We start from the raw sequence: 14539 nt of genomic DNA, 5'->3' as shown, positions 1-14539 counted from the left end.
GTATTCATCCCCAGTCTTGTCTGAACAAGAGGAGAGTGAATTCCAGCAGAACTTCTACCTGCTGACAGCTGAGGACGTGGTCTCTCACCTGGCTGCAGCTACTTCGCAGGCATCCAGCAGAAGCAAGAGTACAGTGGTGTCTGTGGCCGGGTGACACATGCGAAAGAATAAGAATTGAAGCAGATTATTTTACTTTACAGGTTGAGAACCATGACGGAGATATTCCATCAGTGTGTGATTCTTTGGATGAACAAGTATCTTAAAAACCTACTTACGGGTTTTTAAAACAAACTGTTGAAACTTCCTGGCAACTTGTCTTTCTTTCAGCATTTTTTACAACTCAGCATTGTTCTGTTCTTTTCTAGAACTTTTTTCAATGTGTTGGGAAGATGAGTCGTCAGATTTAATGTAGCAAATATAACAATTGCAGAATACGTTTTTTGGAGGGAGAAATATTCTGTCTGGATATAAGGGTGTATGTATTTATATGTGACTATTTCTATATGTATTGGTACAGTCTGTACATATGTTAAGTTAAAAAATTACTAATTCCTTCCACTAAATGGCTATACTAGCAGATGTTCTGTGTTACTTGAAATGGATGGATTGCATATAGGCAAAAATGTGAACCTTCCACCCTTGGCTTTCTCTGAATCCCAGTTATAGATTTTTTTTATGTTTTCATCTGGATATTCTGGCAATTTTCTTTCCCAGTCCCTGATGTGTTAACTGCAGCTTTTGATGAAGTTTGAGCTTCTGTGCTCCTTGCTCAGTTCTTGCACATAAGGCATCTCAATTGTAATCCTGGCTTTTTCGTGGGCCTTGTAAACTGATACTGTAACTTCATCTCTTTTATTATTGCAGTGTCTCTCAAAGGCTGTGTAGCTACCACATAAGGGAGTCGTGAAGATACTGTTACCATACTGTTGCATGTACTTATCCCTTGTTTTTATCATGAAATTTAACTCAAGAGTTCAGAGACCTAAAACAGTGACAAAACAGGACTTGTGCAAATACATGTGTCAGCTGATGATCTGAATTTTATAACTTCTATTTATCCTCTGTGTTGTGTTTTAAATACCTGAAAAATAATATCCTTTTTCTGTCCCTAAGGCAGTGTTAATTGCCCTGTTGCTCTTTTATTCTGGTTGTGTGTAGTGCTGAGAAGGAAAAATCAGTGGTAGGTGCACAGGTATTTGTGAAAGGGAGATTGAGAACTTGGATTTCTGATTCTGGAGATTCGGTTCTTGAATTTCTTAATTTGAGATGGCAAAGTGTGTTTGTGGCAAACATAGAATTCAATGCTACAATAAGTCCTGAGGAAGCCTTTTAACTGGGGAGTGGTGGGGGGTAGAACAACCCTAAAAAAAACAACCACCAAACCAGTTGCATTGCTGAGCCACAGAGCTAAATATGCGAAAGGGCTGCCTGAGCCTTAAGGGCTGTGACTCCAAGTGGTGGCTGGGAACAGCTGTGAAAAAATCTGGTAGAAAATGTCACCTAGGGTGTGAATCTGATATCTGTCCATTGTGCTGCTGCTCGCATCTGTGGCTTTATTCCCTTTGGTGAGCTCTGTCTTCAGTTCAAACATGTTACTTGGCACGCTTTGGCTTATTTAAGAAAAAAATAGTCTGAAATAGTGGTTAGGCTAAAGCAAAAGAGGGGGGAAGCTTAAAGCAAAGATTCCTACCCAGCAGCTCAGACTACAAGGAGTTTTTGAAGTTAAGCTGTATGATTTGGTTGGAGACTCAACAGGAGACTTGAAGTCGTATTGCATATTTTATTCTCTAAATAAAGCGTTCAGCTTTAGAAAAATGAGAATTCTTACATTGAGTTAGTCTAGCTGGATGCTTATTTGGACAGGACAATACTTTTCTAATAGTTTTGCTTTATGTACCTTTTACTAAGAAATAGATTTTAATCAAATTGTCTGCCTCTTATTCTTACTGGGTAACTTTTTTCTGGCAGTGTTAAACCTTAAAATATGCCCTGCTGTGTCTGTTGCATTGTGAAAGTGGAGCGGAATTTTCAGATGTTAAAATTCATTCTAGAAACAAGCAGGTGTATTGGGCAATCATGTATCCCACCTAAAGGTAAGGGTAATTTATGAAGGACCTCTAACGGGTTGCAAGAATTGAAAATAAGCAGGAATTGAAAAATAGTGTATTTTTCCAAAACAAGACTCCTTTGCACTTAGAGCGAGTTTGGATGTCTTTGAGTTGTTGTTTTAACTGTAAATTTTGTGAGGCTGCACTGGAGTTAGCCCAGACACAGACACCTGTTCTGTAAACTATGAGAGGTTTGTAGTTACTCTGTCTTCCATGTTATTCTGTGAACAGTTCTTTGTTAAAGTTAAATAAAAATTTGTCGTATTGCCTGGGGTTTGGCACAGTCATGCAAAATAGTAGTCTGTCTTTTCAAAACTACAGAATGTCTTCATGTTCCTAATACTTTATTTCAGCTCCCTGATTGAGGTTGTTCATGGAAATGATGTAGTGAACTGCCTACTTTTTTTTCTCTAAATTGACAGTTGTGTAGGCTTGGGGAAAGCATTACTGTCACTGTTCTGGAAAACAACCCCCGAGCCTGTATCCTCATGTGACAGTAGATCTGAAAGTAAATGTACTTCTTTATGCTTTCACTCATACTAATTGTTCGGCTTGCAAAACTGATAGTAATAACTTTGAACAACTATTTGACAAATTACTGTTAAAGACTGTGTCAGACTTTCCTCTACCACGTTTTTTTTCTCTCCAAAGAAGACTTCAGTGTTGAGTACAGCTTTAATGTAGCCTTTAGGGTTGAGTACGTGGTTAACTTATCACTAACCTGAATTAATACTCTAAATCCTTGAGAATTTCTTTTATTAGTATGAATTAAGAATAAGGATTTCTCTTCTGTTTTTTAGTATGACATTATGTACTAGCAGATTAAAGGCAGCATTTATCTTATTGTTGCTGGTTCAAAGAGAGCATGTATACTCTAAAATGCCTCATGCATCTGTTCCAGGAGTGCTTTCTTCAGTGCTGGGGTGGCTGCCCCCCAAAAGCGTCAACGGAGAAGTCTCTTCTTGCTGTCTGCCCATCTTTTTATATAGGGCAAGAGCACTCTGCAGAATGTTATTCCTCCCTGTGTGTAGGAGCTCAGAGCAAGGAAATATAGGGTTGTTCAGTATCCTGTAACATTAATGTGTACCTACAGTGTCTACCTGTGTGTGATATGCACACATTTACAGTGATAATAGATCATAGATGGTTTCATGTTTAGAAACAAAGTTAGTTTGGGGGGGGGGAAAAACAACCCCAAAACAAAAAGCAACTTGCTAAAAAGCCAGAACAAAACCCCACAGCCAAACCTTAAGGGAACACAGTATGATAGGCTCAAAAAGTGGCCTGGTAACCTGGTGAAGTGACAGTATTTTCAACACATCTTGTCCATTCCGGAGTTTGTGGATGAGGCCACGTGCATCTCCGTGAAGGAGTGGATAGAACATGGAGTCCAGCAGTAACTAGAGGTGCTGCTGTGCGCTAACTTAGATTTTTCTAAGCACCTGGTTTTGGCTCTTGTTGGGAATGTGTGATACTGGGTGAGGTGAGACAATTCTGAAGCTCTTAGATGAGCTTCCATATAGGTGAGATCTCACTGAGGCTGACAAGCTCCCAGCGTCCTGTGCAGTGGTTCTCCTCAGAAAACCTTTCTCACCTCTGTGGTCCTCCATGAACTGGCTGCGGAAGGGGTGGATGTGGGTTCCCCCAGGATGTCAGAGGGCGGTTGTCTTCTGGCCTTTTAATGAGGATTTTTGCAAAGTGGAAACGGGCAGGAGAGTAGGTGAATTTTCTGTGTGTGTCAGAGGATTGTTGATGTGTGGGGGGTGGCTGTGTGTGTTTGGTAGGGGCCTGCACTCTGATTAAGTTCAGTGCTGTGTTCTTTTTAAACTTCTGAGGTTACAGAAGTCCTGTGTGGCTAGTAGGACATTGTGCTGTCAGCATACTTCTTGGAGCGCAAAAAGGAAGTAGTGTTGCCTTGATGAGAAGGATTCTACCTCCTAGAGATAATTCCACCTCTAGAGCACCTGGTACCTGGTGCTGTGCTTTATGGGGAAAAACAAACAAATAACACCCCAAAAAACTTGCACTGAATGCATATTTTAACTTTCCATTTGGCCTGGAAAAGAGATCTTGTGATAATTTTATTTGAAGTTCAGTAGTTAGGACACTATGCTTTTTTACAGTGGTATTGTCTGCTAGCTGTACAGCATATTTATCCATTTCTGCTAGCTGATTAAGAATAGATTTGCTGACAGTGTTCTGTGAAATTACACTGTGTCTTTAACAAATGGAGAAAACAGCACTGACCTCCCTGTGGCTTCATTCAGATGATCACATTACGAAAGCTGGATTCTTCCCTTCGTGCAGTATGTTTAGTATGTGCTTGGCTTTAAAACTGATAGTAGTAAATTAAATGATAACCTGTTGCTTTAGAGTAGCGCTTGGAACGGTGAAGCACTGAGGTGGTTTGATGATTGCCTGCTCTGATGGAACTCTGGCAAAGGCGTAGCGCTTTGACAGTGAAAAAACAACTCCAAGACTGCAGCAGGTAATGGTGATGAATTTTAATAGGAATCTTTGTCTCTGAATAAAAGTTTTATATAAGATTAAGTAACTACTAGTGCTTCTTCTGGAGGCAGACGTCAGCACGTTAGGATGCTGCTACTTTTAGCTTCCAAAGCATCCTTAACGTTTTCATGGGTCTTAATGATGAACTGACTTAAGTGTTCTCTCTTCTGTATTTTGTATGGGTTTGGTTTAGTTGCATTTGTAAAACTTCATGTAGAATGACTTACTTATCCACCTGCTTCTGTATGTGATTAGCACCGCAGCTTGGCTGTGGCCCTCTTATATGGTGAGGGTCCAAATAACAGAGTTACTGGTCAGGAATAATATTCTTACGGTAGCTCAAGTTCAGCACTAAAACTATCGAAGTCCTACCTCCTAAAAATAGTAAGAGTAGATTACCACCAGCAATTTTAATGACACAAATACTTTTTTTTTTTTAAGATTTAGCTATTTACATTTGAAATTGATTGGTATTTAGTGCATCAAGTAAATGGCCATAATGGAAAAAAGAATTAAATTATAAAGCCAACTGGAGGTGTTACTTATAGTTACATTCTATATAGTAATTCTGGTAATGCATTTGTTGGGTTAATATCTTTCACAAAAATTCTTCAGAGTTAATTTACTTTACAGTTAGAGAATTGGTCCTGAAAAATTCAAGTGAGATCAGAGAACTTTGTTGCTGTCATTGTCTTGCTTGTCACTGCAAGTAATGAAGATTTTACCATTAGAGTTTAGAACATTCTGGTGATTTTGCTGGTGGCCACATTCTAGATGGAGAAACTTGATGTGCTGAGATTCATGGGACCAATACTCTTCCATCTATGAGAGCCTTTGCAGTCTTGTGACTAGTGTTTGAGCAAGGACATTGAACAATCATTTATACTTTCAAGCAAGGAAATGCCTGTATTTTAAGTGAATGCCAAGTTTATTGAGATTGAAAGGAGCAATGTAACAAAAAAACCCCCCTCACTTTAAACAGGCATACGTTAAGCTAACATACATGTGATAAATGTTATCGTAGCAAATTTTTTGTTACTAAAGCATCAGCATGACTGAGTATTTTGTTTCATCACACTAGCGTTTTGTCTGCACCAGGTCACATGCTCAAGCATCTCTGTGTTGTCTCCAAATGAAGAAAGAAAAAAAATCAATAGTTGTTTTCTTCAAAACAGCAAGAAAAGCTGTGTTGCATCCTGTTTCTGTGTCTCGTTTCGTTATTTTTCAAAATGAGCAGCCCTACCTTCTTCTATAATCTCTAAAATGACAGCAAGTTCCCTCAAAACTTGTAAATGAAGATAAGGATCACTTGTTGCTGTGGCATACTGGATCAGATTTTTCAGAGGAAACTGAAATTTACTGTTAAGGTCATGTTTTCTGGGGGAGAGCTTGGTTCTGTGTTGGTATTAAGTCCATATGCAGGCTTTATAGTCTCTGTTGGCTGCTGAGCTCATCTGAAAATCTGGTCTTTATATATTAAATGCCCTTTTGATATATAATATATGAAATACAGTGTCTAGGAGCTTGATATATTTTTATTTCAGATGTTAAAGTGAATTCAACAAAACTGTTACTGCTAAGTTATTTGGATGTTCCTTGAAATTCTGTTATATGCTGTAAATTGTCTTGGCTTCTTTGGAAAGAGAGATCCAGGTAGTGGATGCTGACCTCTCGTTTATGAGGTCCTGACTTCTTTAAAGCAGTGATACAGAACAACAGATCTGTCTGCAAAAGTCACATCGAATAAAACTGCCTCATTAATTTAAGATGTTTTGTATAGTGATTTTGATGTAAGCACAGGATAAAAGCAGGTAAAATGCACTATGAAAAAGTTTATTTTTAATGACTGAATGTGAACTATAAAGTTGCTCTGCTTCTAATATAAAGAAATATTTGAAGGATACTATTTTGGTAAGTGGCCCCAAGTATACCAGGGATCTCTGTTCTCTGTTTCTGCTAGTTGTGTAGGGTTTTATAGAATAAAAAATAATCTGTACTTCCTAAAAATACCAATGTTTAACATACTGCTCGCATGAAATCATTTCTTTTTTATTATCTGTCAAGTGTGTGTAGAAAGCTTGCTGCTGTTCAAGCCTGCTACAAGAGGCTTCAAAAATGTCTCTCTCTTAATGGTTCATCTTTAAAACAGAGTCCATAAATCAGATTAACTGATTGTTCCTATAAGCTGTGCTCATCCACATAGGGAAATTTCTCATTGTAGATACTCTAGGGTATTTGTTGTATGATTATACTGGTATGAAGCATGGTACGAGGACAGAAATAAGAGTACGTTCCCCTTTGTGTGATAGCCTGAAAATGAAGTATCTGCACCAGAATTAAATTACTTTTATACTAAGTTAGAGATGTGGTATTATAACTACAGTAGAATAAGGGCATTAAAATTTACTATGTAAGACTGCTCTGGTTTTGTGCAGCGTTGCCAAATTGCATTTGCCCTAGGTGAGTGTTTTGTGAAACTTGCTCGCAAGTGTTGCCTAGTGATCTTATGTCTGGACTGTTAAAATGTCAAAACAACGGACTGGAGAGAACTCGCCTTTCCATCAAAGGTCTTATTCTGTTTCCTCTATTTAACTCTTCTAAGCATTATCGCTTTCTAAGTTAGCTTAGCAATTGCATCCTGTCTAACATATTTGAACTCATAAATGAAGGAGTGCATCGTCGCTTAAACTTTTGGAGTGATTGTGTGGTAAGGAAGAGCCTTGATTAAGCCTTACATACAGTCAAACCAAGATTGTTATCCTGCCTGGAAGTGCAGGCTCTCTAATGAATGAACTGGGGGTTTTATCCTACATAATTCTGTCTTTCCATTGATTCTGGGGGTTATTTGTTATTGCTTCTTGGAGAATCAACCTTGTATCTTGTCAGCTGACCAGCACCTTGCTGGGCATTCAGAGAATGCCTTTTTTGTACAGCATGTTTTGGAAGCGGATGTTTTATGAAAGTAGACGTTTTATGAAGTGATGAATAGGAATAGTTTTCTTGATTATTGGTGAAATATAATTTATTTTTTTTAATGGCAAGTGATTTAGGCTCTGAAGAAGTAGATTCTGTTCATGAAGTTTTTCATCCTAGCAACACTGCGTTCCCTGGGAACATTGTGTTAAATTTGGCTGAACCAAATACAAAAAGATACTTGCTGTTTAAATATTTACTCTTGCAGCAACTTATTGTGGCAGTTATAAGTGGGAAATTTTAAATGAGCTTTTAAGTTATTAAAAAGAATTATCCTGGGAAAATGAACTTCTGTCTATAATCCCAAATTTAACTACCGCTTAAAGTTTTGTATTTCTATTTTGTATTGCATAATGATGTTAAACCTAGGTTTCTAGTAGATGTGCTCTCAAAAGAAAAAGTAAGCTTAAAACCTTTGGGCTGGTTCTTTTCCCCAGTTAAACTAAAAAATGCTTTTGTGTTTCCAGTGGCCAGGTTTTTAATGCCTGTTTGTTTGGCTGTGCTTTACAATTTTTTTAATGATATTTAAATAAGAAGCTTCTGAATGGATTATTAGTTATAGAGTTATGTGAAAATCAGTACATAAAACATTTAGACAAACTCTGTAGAAAATTGCAACGCAGTCCTTGACAATGGGAAAGTAAAAATAGTGTGGAGTGATGCACTGTGATTCATGAGATCTCTGATAATAAACGCTCAGTTGTTAAGCCACTCCTGTAGGCAGTGAAACTTAACGTGCACAAATTTGGACAGAACCTCAGAGATGGAGATACTGGGTATTGTCTGCTTGTGTTCATGTCATTGTTTTATCTGGAATAAAATACTGTTTACTTTAATCAGAGTTTCAGTAATGTGTGTCTCATGGGGATGACTGTACAAGTCAGGTCCTTCTAGCTAATGTATACAGGTGCAAAAGTGTAGTGGATTTAATCTCTGACCTCAATGCTCTATTCTCTTCCTCTTGCAACACTGCTGGGTAAGTTCAAACAGCTTAATAATCATCTATTCTTTCTCTATTGTACAGGACAAACTTGGAAGCACTTCAGAAGAAGCTGGAAGAACTAGAGTTGGATGAACAGCAACGAAAGCGCCTTGAAGCTTTCCTTACCCAGAAACAGAAAGTTGGAGAGCTGAAGGATGATGACTTTGAGAAGATCAGTGAGCTGGGAGCAGGGAATGGCGGTGTGGTCTTCAAAGTATCTCACAAGCCTTCTGGTCTCATAATGGCAAGAAAGGTGAGTGCCTCAAAAATAGGAACTTAGGGATGATTTTTATTAAGGAGGTTGTTTCTGATGAAATACAGTGACTCTAGGTAAATAAGTGGTATTGACACACAAAAAAAGACTTTAATGCCAACTTTCAGAGAAGTTGGTGTCATTCAACAAGTAGGAAAGGTTGCACGTGCTTATCCTAAACTTCCTAGTTTTTCAGAAAGTGTCCCACGTGTTAGTAATGATAGAACAGACATTCATTCCCTTTTTTTTCCTCATATTTTTCTTTCCCATTTTGACAAATATGATCTCTTCAGATGAGTATGTATCTTTTGAAGAAATGTGGTAGACTTAGTAGTGAGTAGTATTGTATGAGATAAGCAGTCTAGTGGAACAAAGTATTTTGTGTAATCTTATAATCTTCCCTTTAGATTTAGAATCAGTTTGGGGAGTTTTTAATTTGAGGTTCAGCTCATTCCTTCCACCAGCGCTTTACAAACACCCGTGCAGGTATTTTTCAGCAGCTGCTTCTGAGTCAGTGTCTTTGACGCATTTCCTTTAGACATTTGTTCATGGCTTTTCCTCAACATAAAGAGCTTCAGCTTCTGAACTATTTTTTAAAAAAAAAAAAAAAAGCCAAAAAACCCCAACCAGATAAATGAAGAAAATGTGCTGGAACAAAAAGTTTCTGATAGAGAAGTCTTCTGTGAAAAGAAGAGATGGAAATCCTGCCCTTTCGTGGGTGCTGATGTTTCAACTTTCTCATGCTGTATTGGTAGTGTTTTCTTTTCCCTTTCCCACTCAGAAAATAAGAATGGATTATTTTATAGTTGAGTCATCAAATAATTCTGGTTGGATGGGGCCTTAGGAAGTCATGTAGTCCAACCCCTGCTCAAAGCAGAGTCAGCTACAAGGTCAGAGCAGGTTGCTTAGGGCCTTCTCCAGCTAGGTATCGAGAACGTCTCCTTCTGAATGGCACTTTGCCACTAAGAAAATAATAAGTGTGGGTTATTTTCCAGTTAATTCATCTAGAGATCAAGCCGGCTATTCGAAACCAGATCATTCGTGAGCTGCAAGTTCTACATGAGTGCAACTCTCCATACATAGTGGGCTTCTATGGCGCTTTTTACAGTGATGGAGAAATCAGCATTTGCATGGAACATATGGTAAGAACATATAAATCTGTCTTAGCTTGAAGTTATTAACAGACCATTAATGCAAAACCTGAGTGTCAACAGGGCTTAAGTTAACAAAGTAGACCCTTCTGCATGAATAAGGAACCAAATACGGTGTTTTGGATTTACTCTGCAAATCTGAGATTGGGGTTGATATGATCTGTTTTATCCCCTTCTCCAGTATTTGCTCTTCTGTTGTAGTGGAAGCTGTAAAAATGTAACATCCCAGTTGCTTCTCCTTTATCCATGGTCCTTTTTGTTTTCCTTTATTTAAAAATATTTACCCAATCCTGCTACTTAGACACTTGTTCTGATTTGGATTTAGTTTTGTTTTTATGCAGAATGGACCAGATCGCTCTGACACTACAGCTGTGCAGTCCTTAGTAGCTATGATAAGGAGAATCTAGTTTATTCTTATTTAGAGGAATCCATATTTTGACTCCTTTTTTCAAATTTCACAGAAAATGCAAACAAACAGTGCACAGGAAGTGAACAAGCCCAGAAGGATCTTACACAACTTCTTAAATGCCAAAAATATTTTTAACTCTGTTTCATTTTAATAAAAAAGTACACATTCTTCTTGACATCTGTTTGCCTTTCTCTAACCATATGGAGCCAAACACGAGAAGTAAATTTTCTGTAATTAAAGGTCAGTCAAATTTTTTGCCTCACTTAGTAGAGGATGTTTTTAACAATATGAAATATGATAAATCTGAAGACCTTTTTGTGTTTTTTTTTTTTTTCTGGAAAAAATGTTTCTTTGGAGAGAAACCTTATTTTTTTCTGGAAAGTACATGTGATTGTTTTAATGCTTCTCTGGTCTTCTCTTACGGAAATTTTTAGAAGAAATCGATGGTTGCCTAGGAACCAGTGATCATGATCCAGTTTTTAAACATGTGCTAGCGGAATAGAAGGTGTGCATACCCCAAAATACAAATGACTATTGGGAATTATAAAGAAGTTAGTTTCTCAAAATTGAAAAGAATAATGAAAAATAGGAAATAGATGTTAAAAATGACTGGGCATTGTTTCAGAATACATTATTAAATGTCACAAATGTGCACATCTGCAATTGCTAAAAGAGTGTGTGTGTGTGTGTGTGTTAAGGCATGCCAGAAGAGAGATGGTGGTGGTGTATAATTACCTGTAGAAATAAAAGGCCTAAAGAAACTCAATTTATTTGTCAATGAGAAAATTAACAGGAGCGATCGGGGCTTGCAAGTTTCTAAGGAGAGAATGAGATATCTGACAGCAGGCATCTCTTAAATTGAAGAGAAGGCAGTATGAAATCGGGTGTTTCAGTGCTGAATCTGATCGAAGTCAGACTGGGTACAAGATTTTACACATAGAACAATTGATCAATAAGATAGGAAATAGAAAGAGAAAGTGGATTATTTAAATTGTAATCTTAGTTAAGCCATCAAGCTGTTGGCTTAATGCAGATCGTTACTTGGAAGTTTTTGGTCTCCTTTTGGGTAAACGATTAGATGAGAATCTCCATTGTCTCTTTTGTACAGTTGCTGCCAGTCAAAATTCTTATTTTTAGCAATGAGTTACAAAACCTAAGTATGAATATGAACAGAAAGTTGGAGGTGGAAAAGGGATGGAACTTGAAGATTTGAGTGTTTGATATTTTTAGGTACGTAAATTCAAAATCAATGCATAACTTTGCTTAGCAGCAGGTATTTAACAGGCAAGAGGATTGACGTTTGCTCCTGAAAGACACTGAAGGTTGCAGCCAACACTAGGCAATTAAATTGTATTCAGCCTCTTCCAGGATTGGAGCTAGTCTTCAGGGAGGTGGGGGGGAGGGAGGGGGACGGACACGAGTGTTTTTTCTGTATGAAATCTTTGTTAATATACTGGTGTCTCAGTAGAGACAGCTGTCCAGAAATGCAGACTGGTTATACAAGAGATTCATATAGACCTCTTTTTTTTTTCTGTTGGTGTATTTTTAATCAGGTGTGGTGTATGTGGGTGTTTTTTTTATAAAAATACATGATCAAGTAAGTATTTATATACTTTGCTTCTCATAAGAGTTTTAGAGTTTTAGTCCTCGAACTTTACATTTTAGCTTTTCAGTTTACATGTATAAATGGTGATGAAAACTTCCGAAGGATAGGTTAAGGCAGAAGGCAATTGCTTTGTCAAGTTGGATTTTTGTCTTGAGTACTGGGAGATACCAAACGCTGATCTGGACAACAGGCTATTGGTTTTTAGTTTGAGAAGTAACTTTCTCCTTTCTCTTTTGACTGTATATTCTCTGTTCTAGAGAATCTAGAACTTACATACCAGCCTATTGTTGAATCAGTTGCTAAAAATAAATAGCGTTTTTTACAGTTTTTATTCTCAGAAGCTCTTAGCAACAGTGGAATATATTTCACTTTGGGGTTGCATTCAATTTATTTAACCTAATATGATGAGCAAGACTGTTATTTACTATGGAACTTTAAAATAATTTCTTCCTATTTTGGTTCTTTGAGAGCTGTGCCAAATCAACCCTCCATCCTTGGAAGCTGACAGTGTCACCTGGCTATGCGGAACAGAGAGAGGCCATCTTCATCTGTGTAGGATCTCATCTGGGGAGTGAGGGGAACAGGGATCTGCCTTTAATTATGATCATGGGGTGGCACTAGCATGCATTGTATTCAGGAAGGGCACTTGGTCTTTGCCAGTATGATGAATTTTCATCCTTGTAATCACGGTCATATAATCTTCTGTGCTTCTTCAATCCCCTCACTCTGTCTTTGGAGAGGGAGGGAGAGAGTGTCGTATGATGGCTGTAACAAGAAAAAAGGTAATATGTGTTATTACATTGGTCTGAAAGGTACAGAAATCTGTAAAATTCCTGATGCCTGGTCAACTGCTATTTGTGGACAGTACTTCCTTAACACGAGCCAAACCATGGGAAGAATAGCATGAAGATCATTGTGTGAAATGTTTATTTGAGTGGATGTTGTTACTGGCCAAATGTTTGTTTAAAATAAACATAAAACTGACTAATTCCTACTGAGGAATAATTTATTTTTTTTCAGATAGGTACCATAACAATGTTAAATCAAACATGAAAAGCAGCATTTTTTTTTCCTCACCAAATTTAGGCTTCAGAATACAGTCCTGTTTAAAGTGTTGTAGAGTAATTTCATTAAAGCTTGACTACTCAAACATTTATTATTAGGATGGTGGCTCCTTGGATCAAGTACTGAAAAAGGCTGGAAGAATTCCAGAGCAGATACTGGGCAAAGTTAGCATTGCGGTAAGTGCGTTCATCACTCAAAGACTGGAAGTGGGTACATTTGTGTCTCGGTGCGGTAATGCCATATCCAGGAAACGGCCGCTTCAGGATTGAAGGGTGTGGGGGAGAAGAAATATTAGCAGATTTTTAAGCGTGTTGCTTTCTTTTAAAAAAGCAGTCTTTGTGCATGTCATTTGGTAGCTCAGGGTATTGGAATGAGTAACGCATTCTATTATGTTTACTTTTGATTTTCCTGCTTTTCTATCAGCTTATTCTTCTGGCTAAGAACAGAATTAACATTTCATTAAAAAGGTAACTTTCAAAGTTTTTTAAATCTGCTGTGCAACAAGCTATGCAAAACTTCCAGTAAGGGTTCATTCTAGTCTGAGCTGGAGGCAGAAATTAATGCAAAATACTGATTTGGAGCGATTACACTTCAGGATTTCTGTTATGTTCCATTCAGTTGGAATTCTTGTACACACAAAGTATACAATTATCTTTTCTGTTTCATAAATTGAAAATTTTTCTTTTATTTGTCCTTAGGTAATAAAAGGACTCACATATCTGAGAGAAAAGCATAAAATAATGCACAGAGGTGAGAGAAAAACTTACATTGTAACTTTCCTTGAATATAATTTTTATTCAAGTTAAAATACGTACATTTTCTATGATTGGTTTTTTTATGGTTCGATGTGACTTTTAGTTCAGAGAGGCTTTTTTGGGTAGTGTAAGGCAAACTTCTTTTAATCCAAATCTCTTACTGTGGTTGTCATTTATCTTCGACTTCTGCTATCTTGCTGCAGTTTATCTGGGTTTATAATCCACACTTAAACCTGGTATGCTCATGTTACATGTGCAAACAGAATTTCTCTCTGTTTGAGACTGCTTGCTGCTGGAGTAACTTGCCCGGTTGCGAGTGTGTTGTAGAGCTGGGGATCTAACTTGAGAGCAGAAGTACTCCCTTTGCAGTGAAGATAGGAATATGCTGAAGGATACAAGTGATTCAACCTTTGTTTCCCTTAAATACCAAATGAGTTGTCCTGCATTTTCCAGAAGAAAAGAGAACTTTTTCAACACAAGATCTGTCATAAACTTCTAGACAAACACAGACAAGTACAGAAGCGAAGGTTGCAGCCTTGGGCAGTGCTTTGCATTGAAGATGCTCTTTCCCATTTCTGCCTGTGGCAGTGGCGCTTGGGCAGAGTTAAGCATTGCCTGGCATAGCTGCAGTGGAGATGTACCCTGCTAGTGTAGTTGTGGGCAGTATGTTTCTCAGAAATGTCAGCACTTGCAATGAGGCAACACGTATGGAGGTAAGCTCTTCATGTA

At 37.7% G+C, this 14539-nt stretch overlaps 1 protein-coding gene across 1 annotated transcript in view; it reads left to right on the top strand.

The window, feature by feature from the left end:
• MAP2K1 (mitogen-activated protein kinase kinase 1) overlaps nucleotides 1-14539 on the top strand; it is a 39725-nt gene that overhangs the window by 8644 nt on the left and 16542 nt on the right. Inside the window, exons 2-5 of the mRNA XM_054213751.1 lie at nucleotides 8614-8824; nucleotides 9820-9966; nucleotides 13154-13231; nucleotides 13754-13805. Coding sequence (XP_054069726.1) covers nucleotides 8614-8824; nucleotides 9820-9966; nucleotides 13154-13231; nucleotides 13754-13805 — 488 coding nt within the window. The remainder of the gene's footprint in view (nucleotides 1-8613; nucleotides 8825-9819; nucleotides 9967-13153; nucleotides 13232-13753; nucleotides 13806-14539) is intronic.

This window comes from Rissa tridactyla, chromosome 9 (genome assembly GCF_028500815.1).
Source record: "Rissa tridactyla isolate bRisTri1 chromosome 9, bRisTri1.patW.cur.20221130, whole genome shotgun sequence".
In the NCBI taxonomy this organism is placed as follows: domain Eukaryota; kingdom Metazoa; phylum Chordata; class Aves; order Charadriiformes; family Laridae; genus Rissa; species Rissa tridactyla.
Note: the sequence above shows the minus strand (reverse complement) of the source record. Positions and strands in the feature narration are given on the sequence as shown.